Below are 24,065 nucleotides of genomic sequence, written 5' to 3'. Positions count from 1 at the left end.
CTACTAGGCCATGCTGCTTTCCTATTTTCTATGAGGAATGCTTTTAGTTAAACATCTAAATCTTCAGTTTTCGAACCTTTAGTTTCTGGAATTCTTCCATCTCCTGTCTTGATTCTTCAGACTTCCTTTGTCTGTCTTCTTCCTCTTGCAGTTGCTGAGCCAATTTTAGATCACTTGAACATCTCTCTCTGTCCCCACCTGGCAATGATGTTTAAAATACAGAGTAAAGGAAAAAAAAAATCACAATACAACAAAGTACCAGAAGTCACAAAGCTTGGTTTTTAAAATACCTCCAGTTGATAAAGTTAGTCTCTGTAATATTAAACTAGTCACTAAAGAGAGCCAGATATCTCAACAGAGCACTATAATACATGACAACAGGAAGGCTGGGAGCTCTGAACTTGAAGAAATGGATTTCTGAAGTCACACGCTGAATTTCACCATTATATGAAATAAGATGTGGCAATAAAATGGTCACCTGAAATTTCATTACAATTTTGTCAGAGACACAGAAGCATAAAGTGAAAACTTCTTTTGAATAGCAATCAAATCAGAAATATACATAACCATAGAAGCATCAATCCAAGAATGTAACTAGAGAGAGGCATTCAAGCAGGAGAACCCATAATTTCAGAAGTAGAATTGCTTGGGAGTGTAAATGCAATCCTGTATATCAGGAGGAGGATGCAGCCTAGTGGAAAGACCATGGGCCTGGGAATCAGAGGACCTGGGTTCTAAGCCCGGCTCTGTCAGTTGCCTGCTGTGTGACCCAAAGGTGTGTCTCATGGATAAAATAGTGTTTAAATGGCTACTCTTCCTCCTTTTTAGACTGTGAGCTCCATGTGGGACAGGAATGATCCTCAAACTGATGAATCTGTATCTACCTCGGCATTTAGAACAGTGCTTGACACCCAGGAAGTGCTTAAATAGCATACTAATGATTATTATTATTAACCTTCAAAAATCCCATCAAGGCTTTCAGATTATAAATGCGGGTAATGAAGCTGCGTGGTATAGTGGAAAGAGCTTAGGCCTGGGAGGCAGAGGACCTGGGTTCTTATTCTGGCTCCGCCACTTACCTGCTGTTCTGCACCTTGGTTATCTCATCTGTAGAATGGGCAGTAAGACTATGAACCCTATGTGAGGCAAGACTATGAACCCTATGTGAGGCAAGGGATGTGTCCAACCTGAATATCGTGTATTTACCCCAGCATTTAGGACAGTGTCTGGCATGTAGTAAGTACCTCAATACCGTAAAAAAAAAAAAGTTTAGTATCAACGACGGTTAGATCTTCTTTCACCTGAGAGAAGCTGAATATCAGTGACATGCACGTAAGTGGCCCTGCCCCACTCAGAAACACTCCTAAATCACCTACCAAGCAGTTACCTTAGCTCTCTGGATCACCTTTTCCCACTTGAAAACAATCCGATTTCCGCATAGCGGGACTGAAGAGAAGTAACTCGCCCAAGGTCACACAGCCGACACGTGTGGAACCGGAATTAGAACCCAGGTCCTTCTGACTCCCAAGCCTGTGCTCTAGCCACTAGGCCCACACTGCTTCTTGGTTCTCAAAAATGAAGGACTGATACTGAAAATGATAATCCCAGATCTGTGGTTTAAGCTGGAAATTGCTCTTTTTCTCATGATTTAAGAGCCGGGTGGTAAGGTGCTAAAAGTTCTCAGTAATATTCAAGTTTTCATTTTTCATCTTACCTTCTGCGAAGCTGCTTTCTTCGATATGCAAGTCAACATGTTCCTGCAGAATCTGGTAATTTGTGCAAACCAGTCTACACACTGGACATTCATAGTGATGTTGACCATTGCCTGCATTTGATACAGAGTTCACCCAGTTCAGCTTAATCAGTTTCACCACTGTTGACTATCTTAAATCCTTAATCAAAACTATTTAAAGCTCTTTCTAGGGTAAACAGAGGTTTGCCCTCCACTTGCCCAATCCCCCTTTCCAATTCATCCTTCTCCCTCTCTCTCCAGATGAGACACAATCAGCTTTCAACCGTTGGAATTAACTGAGACTCAAAAGTTTCAGGTAAGCACAGAAAAATGGGTTTGGCTCCCTCAAAAGGCACACGCCTAATTGTGTTCCGATATCTCCAAATAAACATCTTCTTGCCATTATCCAAACTAAAGATAACCCAAGTAACAGTTTTCCATTGCACCTACACTCGGGTGCATGCCTATGCTTCATTATTAGAAGATGACATCACAGATGGTGAAATGTTACCTATCCATATGAACGTGCCTGAAAAGTTCAATGTGGGATTTAAACATCCTCTGGGTTGTTTTTAAAGTAAAGGTAGATCTCTTTTGTGCTACTGCAGGGATTGGCAACCTTTCCGTGTAAAAGAGCCAAATTAAAATGAATCCCTTGACCAACAGGTGGTCAAAGAACCAATTATACAATTCATACCCCCCCAAAATGTGACATCAGTGCATCACTCTAGATACAGCACAATATAATGGCATCACCGTGCCATTTGGTGCTTTTTTTTATTTTTGAGGTATTTGCTAAGCACTTCCTATGTGCCAGGCACTGTAGTAAGTGCTGGGTAGATACATATTAATCAGGTTGTACACAGTCCGTATCCCACAGGGGGCTCACGGTCGTAATCCCCATTTCACAGATGAGGTAACGGAGGCACGGAGAAGCGAAGTGACTTGTCCATGGTCACACATCAGACGAATGGCGGAGCGGGGATTAGAACCCAGGTCCTTCTGACTTCCAGGCCCGTGCTCTATCCACTAGACCACACTGCTTCTCCTCAACCCCTGCTTCACAGCAACAGTTGTTGCTGCTTTCCGGGAAGAGAGAAGGGCTGACTCTAGCAGGGATTAGTCTGATCCCCTTCCCCAGGGATGTGAGAGGGCAGCGTCCTGTGAGCCGGGCATGGGCAGGGAGGGACTCGTGACAGACTACGGCTCATCGGTTGCTTCTGACAGAAGGCTCCATCATCACCTGGGCGATAGAGTGGGAGAAAGTCTCACCCAACAAACAAAAGGTGGGATTCTCGCTCTCGATGCTCTTACCTTCTATTGGTGGGTCTAGTAGATTGGCATGCTCTATTTTTATGTGCATTTCCACATCTTCACCGTATCTCTCTCTTTTTCCACAGAATGGGCATTCGGGCATATCAGACAATGTTTCATTCAGTGACGTACTCATTCCAGGGACGTCAGATGGCTTCGGTTCCCTTTCCGAAAATGTTCTCAATTCAGGCAGATTTTCTGTGTTAAATGTTTTATTGCCTAACGTGGCATTAGTGAGGCTGAAACTTACACGTCTCAACTCTTTAGATGTACCAGCCTTGTTTAAATCTGCTTTGACTCCCATTTCAGCCTCTGTGTTGTCTTTCTTGGCTTGCCTATTAGAAGTTCTACCCTGTACGGCGTTGATCCTCTCAACACCTCCTTCGGATTCATTCTTCTCACAATGGGCTGCTTCAATATGGAAATTCATTTCATCATAATTTATACCAGTCATCTTGCAAAATGGGCAGATCACTTCACTTTCCAAATGATCTCTACGAAGGTGGGTCTTCATATCTGATTTAGAGCTGACCACTGCTCCACAAATGTCACAGGTGAACATGGTCCCCAGAGAACCTAGAAAAAAGGCCAGTCATTAGGTTACACTAGAGAAAATTCCTTTCCGGGGGGAAAAAAAAGATAGAATTGATAATTCGACTTGAACCCAACTGCTAAATGTTAGTAGCAAATGACTACAGACTGGTGCTAATATGAGGTTCCCAGGCACAAAACTAACAGCAAAAGCAGCACAGGATAGAAAAGCAAGTCTTCCACTTAGTTCTTATCCTCGGACTGCCCTATTACTTTCCTGCAGTCAGTCAGTCAATTGTATTTATTGGGTGCTTACTGTGTACATAGCACTGTACTAAATGCTTGGGAGAGGACATATAACAAATTTTATATTTTATATAACAAAATAACAGCTACATTCCCTACAGGTTCAAAGTCTAGAGACTGCACCTTCTACTTGCCAGTCTTAGGCCCCCAGGAAGGACATGATTCATTCAATTGTATTTATTGAGCGCTTACTGTGTGCAGAGCACTGTACTCAGTGCTTGGAAAGTACAATTCAGCAATAAAGAGTGATGATCCCTGCCCACACCAGGCTTGCAATCTAGAAGGGGGGAGAAAGACATCGAAACAGGTAAAGAGGCATCAATAGCATCAATCTAAATAGAATTTACAGATATATACACATCAAAACAAGTAAACAGGCATTAGTATAAATAGAATTATAGATATGTACATATATACACAAGTGCTGCAGGGGGGAGGGGATAGAGCAAAGGGAGCGAGTCGGGGTGATGGGAAGCTGAAGAAAAGGGGGGGTTTAGACTGGGATCATCAATAACATTCCCTCTCAATATACCCTGGGCAAGCTCTCACTTTCCAGTCATTTTTGCCATCTAACCTTGCTGGGCAGAGGATTCCTGTCCTGGCTGTCCCCTCTTAATCTCCCTGGTGAGCCTGGCACGAGTTATCTACCCTCCATCCCCCTGGCATTAGAAAGTTTGTGCTAATCCTTCTTTATACAAGGAACTGTGGCTCGACTCCCAATGGACCAGACCCAGGTTTATAGGACAGTCCCAGACAGGGTACGGTTACTTGGGCAGGCCCAAATGTATACTCGTGTTCTACTCAATCATGCAGCGTATACTCACGCTCTATTCGTCCCTCAATCACACACCTATTCCTTCAGATAACTGTCCCGCTGTCTAGATACACCAACTCTCCAGCATTTTCATGGAACTCTCTGTAAGATGTTTACCTTCAATTAGCCCTGCTCTCCAAACTCCTTTTTGATAAAGAAGTACCTCCCCTTCCCCCCACACAACCTCCACAACTGACTGTGAGAACACCTTTAAGACTGAACCCCTAGAGTAGTAGCGTGGCCTAGGGGCAGGAGCAAAGGCCAGGGAGTCAGGGAGAAGGACCTGGGTTCTAATCCTGGCTCTGCCACTTTGCTGTGTGATCTTGGGCAAGTCACTTAATTTCTTGGTGCCTCAGCTCGCTCATCTGCAAAATAATAATAATAATGTTGGTATTTGTTAAGCGCTTACTATGTGCCGAGCACTGTTCTAAGGGCTGGGGTAGATACATGGTAATGAGGTTGTCCCACATGGGGCTCACAGTCTTCATCCCCATTTTCCAGATGAGGTAACTGAGGTACTGAGAAGTTAAGTGACTTGCCCAGAGTCACACAGCTGACAAGTGGCAGAGCCGGGATTAGAACCCATGACCTCTGACTCCTAAGCCCGTGCTCTTTCCACTGAGCCATGCTGCTTCTCCAAAATGGGGATTCAATACCTGTTCTCCCTCCTACTTAGACTGTGGAGCTCCACGTGGGACCTGATTAATAATAATAATGGTATTTGTTAAGCACCTACTATGTGCAAATCTCTGATTATCTTGAATCTACCCCTAACACTCAGTACAGTGCTTGGCACAGAGTAAGCACTTAAATACTTCTATTATTAATACACCTCCTTGTCACTTGAAGGAGCATCTGACCAACTAGATGCCTCCCTCATATAATAATAATGATGGTATTTGTTAAGCTCTTACTATGTGCCAAGCACTGTCCTAAGCACTGGAGTAGATACAAGATAATCAAGTTGTCCCTCGTGGGGCTCACAGTCTTAATCCCCATTTTACAAATGAGGGAACTGAGGCCCAGAGAAATTAAGTGACTTTCCCAAAGTCACAGAGCTGACAAGTGGTAGAGCTGGAATTAGAATTCACGACCTCTGTCTCCTAAGCCCGTGCTCTTTCCACTGAGCCACACTGCTTCTTTTATACAGAGCTCCTTCCTCTGAAGGACATGGCAGGAGATCTTTCCTCAAGACTCACACTTTGCAGAAATAAACCAGGAGGAATGTTCTCGGTGGCACTTGCTTCCTTTATTCATGGATTTGTATAATAAATGTAGTTTCAATATGCCCGAGGTCACTCCTTGAAAATGCTATTTGTGGACTGCAAATCACGTTGAAGACCGCAGAGAGAAACGTGACTTACCAAGAACGGATTCTTTCATCTTTCTTGTGATATATTGTGGAATTTCAGATCATACTTTGTCCCTAAAGTTCCCAAATGGGCACCCAATAGGAAACGTGTGGAGCATGACCCCTTTGAGAGTCTATCTCAGGTGTGCGTCTGAGTCTTTATTTGTATAAGCCAAGGATTCGCAGGCTGTTAAATGATTAATTTAGTTAGGCTTTCAGTTTTACTGCAACAATCACCCAAACCTGGTTAGCTGAACAGACTTCAACTCAGGCAATCACTCCTCCCAAAACCCACTCAATTCTGCCGTAACACGTGTTCTTAAGGTGCATTCCTGTTTGGGTTTGACATGCCGCAGCACCGGATAGGTGGGCCCTACAATGTGTGAGGCTTCAAAAAATTAAACCCTCATGGTATAGAACTAAATGTGCAGAAGTCTTTTTAGCTAAAACATGTCCCTTTGAAAAAATTCAAACTTCATTATACAATCATGTTGCACTGAAATAGAAATTTTCAAAGAAATTTCACCCAGAGAGTGATCAAGTCATGGAACACTAATTGCCAGAGGAAGTCCTGCAGGTCAAAAATAGGGGGAGGCTCATGAGGGATTTGAATAAATTCACGGATGAGAGATCCACAAGGAAAAAACAGGAAAAAAAGGGTCAGGTGAAAGGTGAGGAAGTTGGATGGTCCACTCCTAATCCTTAGGGGGGGCCGCTCAAGAGGACAATTCCCAGACAGTCCTCCAAACACCGCTGCCAATTTGGAGACATAACCTTGACTAGGGAAAGGTAGTGATCAGGGTCGAATTCGAATTCCATCCCAGCTCTGCCACTTGTCACTTGCCACTTGTGCCACTGCCACATTCGAATCCCAGCTCCGCCACTTGTCAGCTGTGTGACTGTGGGCAAGTCACTTAACTTCTCTGTGCCTCAGTTCCCTCATCTGTAAAATGGGGATTAAGACTGAGCCCCACGTGGGACAACCTGATTCCCCTATGTCTACCCCAGCGCTTAGAACAGTGCTCGGCACATAGTAAGCGCTTAACAAATACCAACATTATTAGGGTCTTATTCGATTCGATCGTATTTACTGATCACTTACTGTGTGCAGAGAACTGTACTAAATCCTTGGGAGAGTATACTATAACAATAATCAGATTATTCCCTGCCCACCAACGAGCTTACAGTCTAGAAGAAGAGACAGACATTAAACTAAAACTGCAGATATGTACGTTAAGTGAGAAGCAGCATGGCCTAGTGGATAGAGCACAGACCTAGGAGTCAGGAGGTCATGGGTTTTAATCCCGGATCCCCCATTTGTCTGCTGTGTGACCTGGCGCGAGTCACTTCATGCCTCCGTGCCTCAGTTACCTCATCTGTAAAATGGGGATTGAGACTGTGAGCCCCACATGGGAGAGGGACTGCGTCCAACCCGATTTGCTTGTATCCACTCCAGCACTTAGTATGGTGTCTGGCACATAGTAAGTGTTTAACAAATACCACATTATTATTATTAAAAGGTTGGGAGGGGGAATGAATAAAGAGAGCAAGTCAGGGAGACACAGAGGTGAGTGGGAGAAGAGGAAAGGGGGCTTGGTTGGGAAGGCCTCTTGGAGGAGATGTGTTTTCGATAAGGCTTTGAAGTGGGGGGGAAGATCTGTCAGATTTGAGGAGGGAGGGGGTTCCAGGCCAGAGGGCAGATGTGGGCGAGGGGTCGGCGGCAAAGTAGACGGGATCGAAGTACAGTGAGAAGGTTAGCATTATAAGAGCGAAGTGTGAGGGCTGGGTTGTAGTAGGAGAGTAGCAAGGTGAGAAAGGAGCGGGCAAGGTGGTGGAGTGCCTTGAAGCCAACGGTGAGGAGTTTTTGTTTGATGCGGAGGTGGATGGGCAACCACTGGAGTTACTTAGGGAGTGGGGAAACACGTCCTGAACGTTTTTGTAGAAAAACGATCTGGTCAGCAGAGTGAAGTATGGACTGGAGTGGGGAGAGGTGGGCTGGGAGGTCAGCAAGGAGGCTGATACAGTGATCAAGGCGGGAGAGGATATGAGATTGCATTAACGTGATAGCAGCAGGATCCTCAATGCACTAACACCTCACTGTTCGCAAGGCAAAATGCAAATAGGAAGGAATAAACAAATGGGAAAAATATGGATCCATTCCCTTGCCCACGACATCAACAGTCCGTCTACTGCAGGGCATACACAGTTTACCTTGGCATCACTCCCTTTTCACATGCTGTCTCCTGTATTTGGCATTAATGATAAATCTTTAGGATCTTAATACAAAGAGCTTTTACTGAGTAGGATGTGAAAAGTAAATGTTTACCAGTGTACTCAAGATCAACAACTCAAAATATTTTACAGTTGGTATGCTGCCCTTCAGTTCAAAGATCACACCGCTGATAGAGAAATTAAATGTTACACATCTCTTCCACACTGTGTCCGTGAAATACAGGAGGGTACTTTTGGTAGTCATTTAGGGTAAGTACTGCTCAGACACCAATGACTAAGAGGAGAAAAGTATGTTCAAAAGCAGCAGCGAGGCCTAGTGGAAAGAGCGTGGGCCTGGGGGTCAGAGGACTTGGGTTCTAATACAACTCTGCCAACTGCCCGCTGGATGACCTTGGGCAAGTCACTTCTCTCCTCTGTGCCTCGGTTTCCTCATCTGTAACATGGGGAGTCAATGCCTGCTCTCCCCCCTACCTAGACTGTGAGCCCCATCTGAGATGGGGACTGTGTCGACCTGATTAACTTGTATCTACCCCAGTGCTTGACACCCAGCTAATGTTTAATAAATGCCATAATAATAATGATGAAATCTTCTAGCATGGATTGGTGCTTAAGTTGTTTAGCAGTGGCTTATGCTAAGCTACTCCCTAAGTCCAGCAGTACACATTGGGAAATGGTTAGTAGAGAGGTGGCATTATGCGCAGAACAGAATCACTCTGCGACCATGATAGCAGTGAATCCTCGCCCACTCCATACGTCACGCCCAAGTACGATGCTCAGAGTGGTTCGTTACGGGCTAAGGGAATCTTTTCCACATTCTTAAAGAAAGGTACCTATTGACATAATTTGATCATATAACTCTCAGGAGTACGTACTGAACACTTGTATGCAGTACAACAGAATAGCTGACATGATCCTGACCTCAAGGAGCTTACGATCTAAGGGGGAAGACAGACATCAAAACAAATCGTGGGTAGGGGCGCTCCATTTATGGGCTCTAAAAAAAGTATTTTGGGTCATGGAAACTCTTACATTTCATTTTTCTAAAATGTTACCTTCCCAATCGATTAACCATTCAATGGTATTTATTGAGCACTCACCGTGTGCAGAGCACCGTAGTAGCTTTTGAGAAAGTATCACGGAGTTGGTAGACAAGCACAGCCCACAAGGTATATTTTAAATGCTTACAATGTGCCAAGAATGTGACTACAGTGGATACAGAGTATCATTCGTACTTATTGAGCGCTTACTGCATGCAGAACTCTGTACCAAGCACTTGGGAGAGTACAATATAACCAGCTAACAGACATATTCCCTGCTCCCCCCCCCGCCAGTGAGCTTACAGTCTAGAGGTTCGGACACAGTCCCTGTGACGTACGGGCTCCTTATCTACAAACAGGCACCGAACCCCCATTTTATTGCTGTGACAATTGAGGGACCAAGAAGGTAAGTGACTTGCTCAAGATCCTACAACCAGCAAGTGGTAGCACTGGGATTGGAACCCAGGTTCTCTAGACTCCCAAGCCCAAGCTCTTTCCACTAATCCATGTGCTTCTCTGATTGTATCATTCTCTCTCATGTGCTCAGAACAGTGCTCTGACTTCAGTAGGTACTAAATGTTTTGGATTGACTATGGAGAAGTATGTCAGCCTTCTCTCTGATCTCCCTTCCTCTTCTCTCGCCCCGCTCCAGTCTATTCTTCACTCCACGGCCCGGCTCATCTTCCTGCAGAAACGATCTGGGCATGTCACTCCCCTTCTTAAACACCTCCAGTGGTTGCCTTTCAACCTCCGCTCCAAACAAAAACTCCTCACTCTAGGCTTCAAGGCTCTCCATCACCTTGCCCCTTCCTACCTCTCCTCCCTTCTCTCTTTCTACCGCCCACCCCGCACGCTCCGCTCCTCCGCCGCCCACCTCACTGTCCCCCGTTCTCGCCTATCCTGCCGTTGACCCCCGGGTCACGTCCTCCCGCGCTCCTGGAATGCCCTCCCTCCTCACCTCCGTCAATCTAATTCTCTTCCCCTCTTCAAATCCCTACTTAAAGCTCACCTCCTCCAAGAGGTCTTCCCAGACTGAGCTCCCCCCTATTTCCCTCTGCTCCCTCTACCCCCCCTTCACCTCTCCACAGCTAAACCCTCTTCTCTCCACTTTCCCTCTCCTCCTCCCCCTCTCCCGTCCCACCTCCTCAGCACTGTACTCCTCCGCTCAACTATCTATATCTTCATCACCCTATTTATTTTGTTTAATGAGATGTACATCACCCTGATTCTATTTATTTGCCATTGTTTTCATGAGATGTTCTTCCCCTTGACACTATTTACTGCCATTGTTCTTGTCTGCCTGACTCCCCCGGTTAGACTGTAAGCCCGTCAAAGGGCAGGGACTGTCTCTATCTGTTGCCGATTTGTCCATTCCAAGCGCTTAGTACAGTGCTCTGCACATAGTAAGCGCTCAATAAATACTATTGAATGAATGAATGAGAAGTATACTTCATTAATCGCTCTTCTGCTTAATTCTATGAAAGTAACGTTAAGGCTAATTTGGGAGCATCTGAAAATGATGGGTTTTGTTCCTAAGTACCTGGCCGCTATTTAATATTCTTCTGTGCTTGAACCTTTAGTTTTTCTAATACTTTTTTTTTAATTCACAAGACTATATTTAGTACCTGGGGCGGGGGGGGGACAGGCCATATGGGAGCTCAATAAATAACAATTGACTGACAGCACTAGTTCTGATTTTGTCTTCCACCATTTTACTGTAATATAATGAATCAATAATTCAGTCATGCCAAGTGGCCAAGCACTGTTGGTCAGAGGGGCTCAGAGAAGCTGCGTGGATCAGTGGAAAGAGCAAGGGCTTAGGAGTCGGAGGTCATGGGTTCGAATCCCGGCTCTGCCGCTTCTCAGCTGTGTGACTGTGGGCAAGTCACTTAACTTCTCTGTGCCTCAGTTACCTCATCTGTAAAATGGGGATTAAGACTGTGAGCCCCAATTGGGACAACCTGATTCCCCCATGCCTACCCCAGAGCTTAGAACAGTGCTCTGCACATAGTAAGCGCTTAACAAATACCAACATTATTAAGTCACTTCTCTGTGCCTCAGTTACCTCATCTGTAAAATGGGGATTAAGACTGTGAGCCTCACAAGGGACAACCTGATTACCCTGCATCTACCCCAGCACTTAGAACAGTGTTCTGCACATAGTAAGTGCTTAACAAATACCAACATTATTATTATTACTATTATTATTAATCCTGGCTTCGCCACCTGTCGGCTGTGTGACTGTGGGCAAGTCACTTAACTTCTCTGTGCCTCAGTTACCTCATCTGTAAAATGGGGATTAAGACTGTGAGCCCCAATTGGGACAACCTGATTCCCCCCATGCCTACCCCAGAGCTTAGAACAGTGCTCTGCACATAGTAAGCGCTTAACAAATACCAACATTATTAAGTCACTTCTCTGTGCCTCAGTTACCTCATCTGTAAAATGGGGATTAAGACTGTGAGCCTCAAGGGACAACCTGATTACCCTGCATCTACCCCAGCACTTAGAACAGTGTTCTGCACATAGTAAGTGCTTAACAGATACCAACATTATTATTATTATTATTATTATTAATCCTGGTTTCGCCACCTGTCGGCTGTGTGACTCTGGGCAAGTTATTTGACATCTCGGTGCCTCAGTAACCTCATCTGTAAAATGGGGATTAAGACTGTGAGCCTCACGTGGGACGACCTGATTACCCTGTATCTACCCCTGCACTTAGAACAGTGCTCGGCACATAGGAAGCGCTTAACAAATACCAACATTATTATTATTACTCTGGTGCCTCTTTCTGGTTAAAGACTGAACATTCAAAAAGGCAAGGCAAGTGAGAAATCCATATTCAGAAAAACACAACTACAGAGTGGCCGGGCCCCAACCCAACGGACAGTTGCAGTGACAAAGAGGGGCAAGTTTCGTGCCAGAGCAGGCCGGTGGTCGATCAATCAATTGCATTTACTGGGTGCTTACTTTGCGCAGAGCCCTCTACTAAGCACTTTGGAGAGTATCTCGTCAGTTTGTCCTCTAGACGGTAAGCTCACTGTGGGCAGGGAATGTGTCTGCTGTTAATAATAATAGTAATAATAATGATAAGGATGGCATTTACGCGCTTACTATGTGTGAAGCACTGTTCTAAGCGCGGGGGGTGATACAAGGTGATCAGGTTGTCCCACGTGGGGCTCACAGTCTTAATTTTCATTTACAAATTCATTCATTCAACAGTATTTATTGAGCGCTTACTTTGCGCAGAGCACTGTACTAAGCGCTTGGAATGTACAAATCGGTAACAGAGTATCAAAGGTGGCTGAGAGGTCTAGCAGGAATAGGAGAGAGATTGTCAGATTTGGCAAAAGGAATGTCACTGGTTACCTTCTAGACTCGCAGCTTCTCGACTCACGACTGTAAGCTCGTCGTGGGCAGGGAATGAATCTATTTTACTGTTATATTGTAATAACAATGGTGGTATTTGTTAAGCACTTAACCGAGGCCCAGAGAAGTTGAGTGACTTGCCCAAAGTCACACAGCTGACAGGTGGCAGAGCCGGGATGAGAACCCACAACCTCTGCCTCCCAAGCCCAGGCTCTTTCTACAGTACTCTCTCTAGAGCTCTAGAGAAGCAGCGTGGCTCAGTGGAAAGAGCAGGGGCTTGGGAGTCAGAGGGCATGAGTTCGAATCCCAGCTCTGCCACTTGTCAGCTGTGTGACTGTGGGCAAGTCACTGAACTTCTCTGTGCCTCAGTTACCTCATCTGTAAAATGGGGATTAACTGTGAGCCTCACGTGGGACAACCTGATTACCCTGTATTTCCCCCAGCGCTTAGAACAGTGCTCTGCACATAGTAAGTGCTTTACATATACCAACATTATTATTATTATTATTAGAGCTCAGCTCAGTGCTTTGCACACATGCGCTCAGTAAATACGACTGACTGAATGATTACAATACCACAGAGTAGGTGGATACGTTCCCTGCCCGCAACAAGCTAGCAAGGGGAGAGAGAAAGGCAGGATCCCCAGACCAGGGTGCCGCCACGATGATTTTAGGCGGACAGAGGGAAGTGGCTCGTTGGTGATCAGTCTTCTGCCGTTTTTAACCGCGAACCACGGAGCCGCTCTCCATGGCAGGTCGCGCAAGTCTCCACCTTCAAGCTCGGCCCAGACCGATCCGCCATGGGAGGCCACCTCAGCTGTTCTCGGCCTTTAAGTTCGTTCGTTCATTCATTCGATCATATTTACTGAGCGCTTACTGTGTGCAGAGCACCGTACTAAATGCTTGGGAGACTACAATGGAAAAATAAACAGACACATTCCCTGCCCACAACTAGCTCACAGTCTAGAGGGGATGACAGACATTATACTATTTATTTCTTCATTCAATCATATTTACTGAGCGCTTACGGTGTGCACAGCACCGTACTAAACGCTTGGGAGACTATAATATAACAATAAACAGACACATTTCCTGCCCACAACTAGCTCACAGTCTAGAGGGGGAGACAGACATTATTCATTTATTAATTCAATCATATTTATTGAGCGCTTCCTGTGTGCAGAGCACTGTACTAAGCACTTGAAAAGTATTTAGCAGCAGCATGGCGTAGGGAATAGAGCACAGGCCTTGGAGTCAGAAGGTCAAGGGTTCTAATCCTAGATCCTCCAATTGTCTGCTGTGCGACCTCAGGCAATTCACTTTTCTTTTCTGTGCCTCAGTTCCCTCATCTGTAAAATGGGAATTAAGACTGTGACCCTATTTGTGACAGGAACTGTGTCCAACCCAATTCCAGTTGTAACTACCCCAGCATTTAGAACAGTGCCTGGCACATAGTAAGGGCCTAACAAATACCATAACTGTGAGCTCGCTGTGGGCAGGGAATGTGTTTAATGTTATACTGTAATAATAATGATGACGGTATTTGTAAAGCGCTTACTATGTGCCAAGCACTGTTCTAGACACTGGGGTAGATACAAAGTAATCATGTTGTCCCACATGGGGCTCAAAGTCTTCGTCCCCATTTTACAGATGAGGGAAATGAGGCACAGAGAAATGAAGTGGCTTACCCTAAGTCATGCAGTTGACAAGTGGCGGGGTGGGAATTAGAACCCACGTCCTCCGACTCCCAAGCCCATGCTCCTTCCAGTACGCCACTCTGCTATACTCTCCCAAGCGCTTTGGTACAGTGCTTTGCATACAGTAAGCGCTCAATAAATACAATTAATAATAATAATTATCATCATCAAATGCCATTGGTGTATGCATTTTCTCCAGAACGTCCTGTCTTCTGACAGAATTTTTATCTGCCTCCCAGACACTAAGACACTAAGTAAATAAGTTACAGATAAATTAAGGCCGGTCCCCTGAGTCTTCGCCACCTCCCAGGGGCGGGCAGCCCGGAGTGACCACCCTAGGCCCTTCTTGTGACACCGACAGGCGGCGTGAATTTCCTCCTTTCCTTCTGGGGCAGTTTCTGTCCATTCCTCAAGCCCCTGGCCATCCCTTCTGGCCCCAAAGGGGAGCCTGACCAAGGGGAAGATGTCCCAGAAGCGGACCTGAGACATGCATGGACTTGGGAGTCAAAGGATGTGGATTCTAATCCTGATCCGTCACCTGTCCGCTGTATGACCTTGGGCAAGCCACTTAACTTCTCGGTGCCTCAGTTACCACATCTATAAAATGAGGATTAAGACTGTGAGCCCCATGGGGGACAACCCTGTATTCATTAATTCATTCGATCTTACTAAGCACTTACTTTCATTCATTTAATCGCAATTATTGAGCGCTTACTGTGTGCAGAGCACTGTACTAAGTGCTTGGAAAGTACAATTCGGCAACAGGTGGAGACAATCCCTGCCCCAAAACGGGCTCACAGTCTAAAAGGGGAAGACAGCAAAATAAGTCGTCGGGCATCAATACCATCGAAATCAATGGAATCACAGATATATACACATTATTAAATTCATTCAGTCGTATTTATTGAGCACTTACTCTGTGCAGAGCACTGTACTAAGCACCTGGAAGTACAATTCAGCAACAGATAGAGACAATCCCTACTCAACAACAGGCTCACATCTAGAATGGATTTAGCCATCTCAGTGACGCTGATTCTCCCAATAATGATAATAATTATGGCATCTGTTAAGCGCTTACAATGCGCCAGGCACCGTATTAAGCACCGGACTACATGTGGGAAAAATCAGGCATGCTGAAAAACTGCATTAGCTCTTCTTTACTGCACAGTAGGTAATCTGCAGCTTCCAACAACGTCTAGCACACAGTAGCAGTTTACAGTGCATTATCCAAGTTACATAAAATAGAGTAATAAGTAATATATACAAATTTACACAGGTGCTGTAGGGCGGGGGTGGAGGAGGTAGAGCAGAGGGAGGGGGATGATGATGATGATGATTCATTCATTCATTCAATAGTATTTATTGAGCGCTTACTATGTGCAGAGCACTGTACTAAGCGCTTGGGATGAACAAGTTGGCAACAGATGGTGTTTGTTAAGCGCTTACTATGTGCCAAGCACTGTTATAAGCTCTGAGCACTGTTCTAAGCGCTCAGAGGACATGGGGTGCTCAGAGGAAAAGGGGGCTCAGTCTGGGAAGGTCTCCTGGAGGAGGTCAGCTTTCTCGCCAGTGCTTAGATAATGGAGAAGGAGCGTGGGACAACCTATCTTGTATCTACCCCAGTGCTTAGAACAGTGCTCGGCACATAGTAAGGGCTTAACAAATACCAACATTATTATTACAATTCAATAATAGTGTTGGTATGTGTTAAGCCCTTACTATGTGCACAGCACTGTTCTAATTGCTGGGATAGATACAGGGTAATCAGGTTGTCCCATGTGGGGCTCATAGTCTTAATCCCCATTTTAGAGATGAGGTAACTGAGGCACAAGTGAAGTGACTTGCCCACAGTCATCCACCTGACAAGTGACGAAGCTGGGATTCAAACCCATGACCTCTGACCCACACCCGGGCTCTTTCCACTGAGCCACGCTGCTTCTCTGCACATTCCAGGTTTTTTACTTACTGAGCACTCAATAAATAGGATTGAATGGATCGAATATATAGTACTGTATACTATTGTGATATAGTATGTGCTCAATAAATACGATTGAATGAATTGAATATATAGTCCTATATAGTATCGTGATATTCATTCATTCAATCGTATTTATTGAGCACTTACTATGTGCAGAGCACTGTACGAAGCGCTGGGAGTGTACAAATCGGTAACAGATACAGTCCCTGCCGTTTGACGGGTTTACAGTCTAATCGGGGGAGACGGACAGACAAGAACAATGGCAATAAATAGAAATGAGGGGAAGAGCATCTCATTTAAACAACAGCAAATAAATAGAATCAGGGTGATGTACATCTCATTAACAAAATAAATAGGGTGATGAAGAAATGTACAGTTGAGCGGACGAGTACAGGGCTGTGGGGATGGGGAGGGAGAGGGGGAGGAGCAGAGGGAAAGGGGGGAGAAGAGGGCTTAGTTGAGGAGAGGTGAAGGGGGGGTAGAGGGAGCAGAGAGAAAAGGGGAGCTCGGTCTGGGAAGGCCTCTTGGAGGAGGTGAGCTCTAAGTAGGGTTTTGAAGAGGGGAAGAGGATCAGTTTGGCGGAGGTGAGGAGGGAGGGCGTTCCAGGACCTCGGGAGGACGTGGCCCAGGGGTCGACGGCGGGATGGGCGAGACCGAGGGACGGTGAGGAGGTGGGTGGCGGAGGAGCGGAGCGTGTGGGGTGGGCGGTGGAAAGAGAGAAGGGAGGAGAGGTAGGAGGGGGCAAGGTGATGGAGAGCCTCAAAGCCTAGGGTGAGGAGTTTTTGTTTGGAGTGGAGGTTGATAGGCAACCACTGGAGGTTTTTAAGAAGGGGAGTGACGTGCCCAGAGCGTTTCTGCAGGAAGATGAGCCGGGCAGCGGAGTGAAGAACAGACTGGAGAGGGGAGAGACAGGAGGAAGGGAGATCAGAGAGAAGGCTGACACAGTAATCTAGCCGGGATATAACGAGAGCCTGTAGCAGTAAGATAGCCGTTTGGGTGGAGAGGAAAGGGCGGATCTTGGCAATATTATAAAGGTGAGACCAGCTGGGAGACTGATATAGTAAGCGCTCAATAAACACGACTGAATGAATCGAATATACAGTACTATACAGTATCGTGACATAGTAAGCGCTCAATAAATACGATTGAATGAATGAATGTCAATCACTGTTCTAAGTGCTAGGCACCGTTCTAAGCAATGGTAATAAGGACTTAACAAGTATCATTAATACGATTAGAAGCAGCGTGGCTTAGTGGCAAGAGCCCGGGCTTGGGAGTCAGAGGTCATGGGTTCGAATCCCGGCTCTGCCACTTGTCTGCTGTGTGACTGTGGGTAAGTCACTTCACTTCTCTGGGCCTCAGTTGCCTCATCTGTAAAATGGGGATGAAGACTGTGAGCCTCACGTGGGACAACCTAATGACCCTGTATCTCCCCCAGCGCTTAAACAGTGCTCTGGGACAACCTAATGACCCTGTATCTCCCCCAGTGCTTAGAACAGTGCTCTGCACATAGTAAGCGCTTAACAAATACCATCATCATTATTATTATGGGCCTCAGTTCCCTCCTCTGTAAAATGGGGATGAAGACTGGGAGCCTCACGTGGGACAACCTAATGACCCTGTATCTCCCCCGGCGCTTAGAACAGTGCTCTGCACATAGTAAGCGCTTAACAAATACCATCATCATTATTATTATGGGCCTCAGTTCCCTCCTCTGTAAAATGGGGATGAAGACTGGGAGCCTCACGTGGGACAACCTAATGACCCTGTATCTCCCCCAGCGCTTAAACAGTGCTCTGGGTCAACCTAATGACCCTGTATCTCCCCCAGCGCTTAGAACAGTGCTCTGCACATAGGAAGCGCTTAACAAATACCGTTATCATTATTATTATGGGCCTCAGTTCCCTCCTCTGTAAAATGGGGATGAAGACTGGGAGCCTCACGTGGAACAACCTGATGACCCTGGATCTCCCTCGGCGCTTAGAACAGTGCTCTGCACATAGTAAACGCTTAACAAATACCAACATTATTATTATTATTATAAAAAGGTGGGGGAGGCCTTGGGGCCAATGGGCGCCACTTCCGCCTGCCCTGGTACGTCCCCCAAGGGGGGGGAGGGGCACAACCGACAGCGCATGCGCAGCGCCCAGAATCCCTCCGAGGGCCGGCCCTGCCGTTCGGTGTTCCTACCACGAGGAAGCCCACCATGAAGGAGACCCGATCCGCTCCCCTCCCCTCACCTTGGCGCCTCCACAACACGGGGACTGCGGGACGGCTCCAAATCGCCGTTAAACGATGCTTCCCTCTTTGAGGACCCAGGGCGCGGAGGCTTCTGGGAGCCGCAGCCTTGGCAGTCCTCTTCCGCAGGGCATGCCGGGATGGGGGGGGGGGGACCGTCCGTGGACGCACCGCCCTGGCGGCCCCTTTCGCATTGCATGCCGGGATATGTAGGCGTCCCCCCATGCACCGCCCTGGTAGCCCCTTTCGCATTGCATGCTGGGATATGTAGGCGTCCCCCGATGCACCGCCCTGGCAGCCCCTTTCGCATTGCAAGCAGGGATATGTAGGGGTTCCCCCCCCCCACCGATGCACCGCCCTGTCAGCCCACTTTCGCATTGCATGCCGGGATACGTAGGCGTTCCCCCCATGCACCGCCCTGGCAACCCCTTTCGCACTGCATGCCGGGATACGTAGGGGTTTCCCCCGATGCACCGCCCTGTCAGCCCCCCTTCGCATTGCATGCTGGGATATGTAGGTGTCGCCTGATGCGCGGCGCTAGCAGCCTCTTTCGCATTGCATGCCGGGATATGTGGGCGTTCCCCCCCATGCACCGCCCTGGCAACCCCTTTCGCACTGCATGCCGGGATACGTAGGGGTTTCCCCCCGATGCACCGCCCTGTCAGCCCCCCTTCGCATTGCATGCTGGGATATGTAGGTGTCGCCTGATGCGCGGTGCTAGCAGCCCCTTTCGCATTGCATGCCGGGATATGTAGGCCCCCCATGCACCGCCCTGGCAGCCCCCTTTCGCATTGCATGCCGGGATATGTAGGCGTTCCCCCCATGCACCACCCTGGCAGCCCCCTTTCGCATTGCATGCCGGGATATGTAGGCGTTCTCGGACCCTGCCCCCTTCGCTGTGCATGCTGGGATATGTAGGCGTCCTCAGTTGCGTTGCAGGCTGTAGCTCCTTTGCGTCGGAGACTGTAATAATAATAATAATAATAATAATGTTGGTATTTGTTAAGCGCTTACTGCGTGCAGAGCACTGTTCTAAGCGCCGGGGGAGATCCAGGGTCATCAGGTTGTCCCACGTGGGGCTCCCAGTCTTCATCCCCATTTTACAGAGGAGGGAACTGAGGCCCAGAGAAGTGAAGTGACTTGCCCAAAGTCACACAGCTGGCAAGCGGCGGAGTCGGGATTCGAACCCATGACCTATTATTCATTCATTCCATCGTATTCATTCATTCAATCGTATTTGTTGGGCTCTGTGTGCAGAGCACTGTACTAAGCGCTTGGGAAGTACAATACAGCAATGAAGAGAGACAATCCCCGCCCACAATGAGCTCACAATCTAGAGGGGGGGAGGCATGGGATTAACCTAATTAACTTGTAACTACCCCAGCGCTTAGAACAGTGCGTGGCACATAATTATAGTAATAATAATGTTGGTATTTGTTATGTGCTTACTATGTGCAAAGCACTGTTCTAAGTGCTGGGGAAGAAATAAGGTCATCAGCTTCACGAGGGACTCACAGTAGCGGGAAGCAGCGTGGCCCAGTGGAAAGAGCTTGGGCTTCAGAGTCAGGGGTCATGGGTTCGACTCCTGGCTCTGCCACTTGCCAGCTGTGTGACTGTGGGCAAGTCACTTCACTTCTCTGTGCCTCAGTTACCTCAACTGTAAAATGGGGATTAACTGTGAGCCTCACGTGGGACAACCTGATTCCCCTGTATCTACCCCAGCGCCTAGAACAGTGCTCTGCACATAGTAAGAGCTTAACAAATACCAACATTATTATTATTAATCCCCATTTTTTACAGAAGAGGTAACTGAGGCCCAGACAAGTGGCAAGCTGGCATTAGAACCCACGATCTCTGGCTCACAAGCCCGGGCTCTTGCCACTAAGCCACTCTGCTTCTCCCAAGCATAGTGAGAGCTTGCTTAATAAATACTATAATTATCATATCAAAACAAGTAAAGTTCTAGATCATCACCCTGTTTCCACATGGATTCTTCCCTTTCCCCAGTCATCAGAATTTTGCAACTTACAAGAAGCCTTTACGTGAGTACTCACTTCTAGCAGGATGCTACTTCTTTCCTTCAAAAGGAAAGGACCCTAATGTTGGTATTTGTTAAGCGCTTACTATGTGCAGAGCACTGTTCTAAGCGCTGGGGTAGACACAGGGGAATCAGGTTGTCCCACGTGGGGCTCACAGTCTTAATCCCCATTTTACAGATGAGGGAACTGAGGCACAGAGAAGTTAAGTGACTCGCCCACAGTCACACAGCTGACAAGTGGCAGAGCCGGGATTCGAACTCATGAGCCCTGACTCCAAAGCCCGTGCTCTTTCCACTGCGCCACGCTGACCCTGAAAAGATTAATTAAGGAAAGCCAATCAATCATATTCAATCATATTTATTGAGCATTTACTGGGTTCAGAGCAGTGTATTAAGTGCTTGGCTCCACACTAATCAATAAATTGTAAATATTGAGTGTTTCCTGGGTGCTGAAAGTTGTCCTTAACATTTAGGAGAGAACAACTGAAGCTCATGGCGTTTGTCTTTGCCACTTGTCAGCTGTGTGACCGTGGGCAAGTCACTGAACTTCTCTGTGCCTCAGTTACCTCATCTGTAAAATGGGGATTAACTGTGAGCCTCATGTGGGACAACCTGATTACCCTGTATCTACCCCAGTGCTTAGAACAGCGCTCTGCACATAGTAAGCGCTTAACAAATACCAACATTATTAAAAGCTTACAGGAAAGCCCAATAGCCACAAGTCAATCACTCTACATTCAAGGATAGCAGAAGTATGGAAGGATTTATGGATAAACAAGAGAGACTAAATGTTTGAAGCCATCCCTGGGGCTAAAGACTGCTGTTAAATTGATGTGGCATGGGAAGGTGGAGCATAGATGCCTTCTGGAGGTGGTAGGTTTTCAGGAGGGCTTAAAAGGTGGGGAGAACTGGACTTTGGTGAATTTGAGGGAGAAGGAAATTTCGGGCGGGAGGTAGGGCATGAGCAAGGGTTTGGAGTCGGGAAGGTCGAGAACAAGGCACAGTGATAAGGTGAACTTGGAAAGAATAGAAAATGGGAGCTGGAGTGGAGCGGGAGAAGAGCGTGAATAAGAGGGAGAAAGTTGATACATTGCCTTAAAGCAAATGACCAGCAGTCTCTGATTGAACTGAAAGAGGGATGGGTAGTCATTGGAGGTTTTTGAGGAGTAGAGAGAAGTTTGCCTAACAATGTTAGAAAAATGAGCGGGGTAACAGGTGAAGCTTGGCCTGGAGAGGGGAGAGACAGGAGACAGGGTGACCAGTGAGGAGGCTTGAGATAATCTAGGTGGGAAATGGCAAAACTGACTGGACCAGAATGATGGCCATGTGCATAGGCCAAGAATGCAACGGACCGAATGTGAAAGCCAGGGGAATCCACTGCCGGTCCCCTTTCCGCAAATCACCGGGAACTCCCACATGGGAGAAAAACGGCCCCCACCCTTTTGGGACTCTCGTAGGGCCCAACTTCAGCTTGGGAAGGACTCAAACAGTTGGCAGTGTGAGGCCTTCTAAATTTTAGGATGCTGAGAAGGCTGTGGCTGCAGCTGCGACTCTTGGCTGAGGATTTTGAGAGCTCACCTCCTCCAGTTCCCAGCCTGAGCCCTCCCTTTCCCTCTGCCCCTCTTCCCCTCCCCATCGCCCCTACTCCCTCCCTCTGCTCTACCCCCTTCCCCTCCTCACAGCACTTGTGTATATTTGCATATATTATTTATTACTCTATTTTATTAATGATGTGTACATATCTATGATTCTATTTATTTTGTAATAATAATAATGTATAATTCGGCAATAGTGACAATCCCTGCCCAATGACGGACTCACAGTCTAAACGGGGGGAATAATGTTGGTATTTGTTAAACGCTTACTATAATAATGTTGGGTAATCAGGTTATCCCCCGTGAGGGGCACAGTCTATATCCCCTTTTTACAGATGAGGCCCAGAGGAGTGAAGTTCATTTATTCGTATTTATTGAACACTTACTATGTGCACAGCACTGTACTAAGCGCTCGGAATGTACAATTTGGCAACAGATAGAGACAATCCCTGCCCAGTGACGGGCTCACAGTCTAAACGGGGGGAATAGTGTTGGTATTCGTTAAGCGCTTACTATGTGCCGAGCACTGTTCTAAGCACTGGGATAGATACAAGGTAATCAGGTTGTCCCATGTAGGGCTCACAGTCTTCATCCCCACTTTACAGATGAGCTAACTGAGGGCCCGAGAAGTGAAGGGACTTGCCCCAAGTCACACAGCTGACAGGTGGCAGAGGTAGGATTAGAACCCATGACCTTCCGACTCCTAAACCCGTGCTCTTTCCACTGAGCCATGCTGCTTCTCACGGGGTACTCAGGTTGTCCCACGTGAGACACAGTCTTGTGACAGTCTTCATCCCCATTTTACAGATGAGGGAACTGAGGCCCCGAGAAATGAAGTGATTTGCCCCAAGTCACACAGCAGACAGGTGGCGGAGCCAGGATTAGAACCCATGACCTTCCGACTCCTAAGCCCGTGCTCTTTCCACTGAGCCACGCTGCTTCTCTCCTCTCCCACCCCTCCACCCCCACTTCCCATCTTCCTTCTCTTTAATTCCCGGGAAGCCTCTTCCCTCAGGTTTGTGCCATCCATTCATTTGCTTCGTATTGGTTGTGCGCTTACTGGGTGCGGAGCACTGTACTTAAAGTGCTTGGAAAGCACAATTCCCAACTCCACCACTTGTCAGCAGTGTGACTTTGGGCAAGTCACTTCACTTCTCTGGGCCTCAGTTCCTTCCTCTGTAAAATGGGGATTAAGACTGTGAGCCCCTCGTGGGACAACCTGATGACCCTGTACCTACCCCAGCACTTAGAACAGTGCTTTGCACATAGTAACTGCTTAACAAATGCCATCAATATTATTATTACAATTCAGCAACAGATACCATCCCTGCCCACAATGGGCTCGCAGTCTAGGAGGGGGGAGGCAGGCATCAAAATGAGTAAACGGGCATCAGTAGCATCATTATAAATAAAGAGAATTATAATAATAATAATGTTGGTATTTGTTAAGCGCTTACTATGTGCAGAGCACTGTTCTAAGCGCTGGGGTAGATACAGGGTTATCAGGTTGTCCCACATGAGGCTCACAGTCTCAATCCCCATTTCGCAGATGAAGGAACTGAGGCCCAGAGAAGTGAAGTGACTTGCACAGTCACATAGCTGACCAGTGGCAGAGCCGGGATTCGAACCCATGACCTTTGACTCCCAAGCCCGGGCTCTTTCCACTGAGCCACACTGCTTCTCTGATATGTTATATATTATGTATATAAATTATATATATATCATAGATATATACACATTCATAAAAGAAATGGAATAATAAATATGAGCATATATACATACGCAAGGGGTGTGGGGCAGGGAGGGGGGTAGAGCAGAGGGAGGGAGCTGA

At 46.9% G+C, this 24,065-nt stretch overlaps 1 protein-coding gene across 3 annotated transcripts in view; it reads right to left on the bottom strand.

The window, feature by feature from the left end:
* Positions 1-18,882, bottom strand: part of ZUP1 (zinc finger containing ubiquitin peptidase 1) — a 44,360-nt gene extending 25,478 nt beyond the window's left edge. Inside the window, exons 1-4 of one of the 3 annotated variants that reach the window (XM_029055203.2) lie at positions 18,604-18,880; positions 3,047-3,622; positions 1,715-1,825; positions 77-198 (exon numbers count right to left, since the gene is read on the bottom strand). In XM_029055203.2, coding sequence (XP_028911036.1) covers positions 77-198; positions 1,715-1,825; positions 3,047-3,622; positions 18,604-18,853 — 1,059 coding nt within the window. In that variant the 5' untranslated portion in view covers positions 18,854-18,880. Of the gene's footprint in view, positions 1-76; positions 199-1,714; positions 1,826-3,046; positions 3,623-4,075; positions 4,116-18,603 lie in introns of those variants that run through there. The other 2 variants (XM_029055221.1, XM_029055212.2) reach the window with 2 other exon arrangements.
* Between the last annotated feature and the right edge of the window lie 5,183 nt (positions 18,883-24,065).

This window comes from Ornithorhynchus anatinus, chromosome 2 (assembly GCF_004115215.2).
Source record: "Ornithorhynchus anatinus isolate Pmale09 chromosome 2, mOrnAna1.pri.v4, whole genome shotgun sequence".
NCBI lineage: Eukaryota > Metazoa > Chordata > Mammalia > Monotremata > Ornithorhynchidae > Ornithorhynchus > Ornithorhynchus anatinus.
Note: the sequence above shows the minus strand (reverse complement) of the source record. Positions and strands in the feature narration are given on the sequence as shown.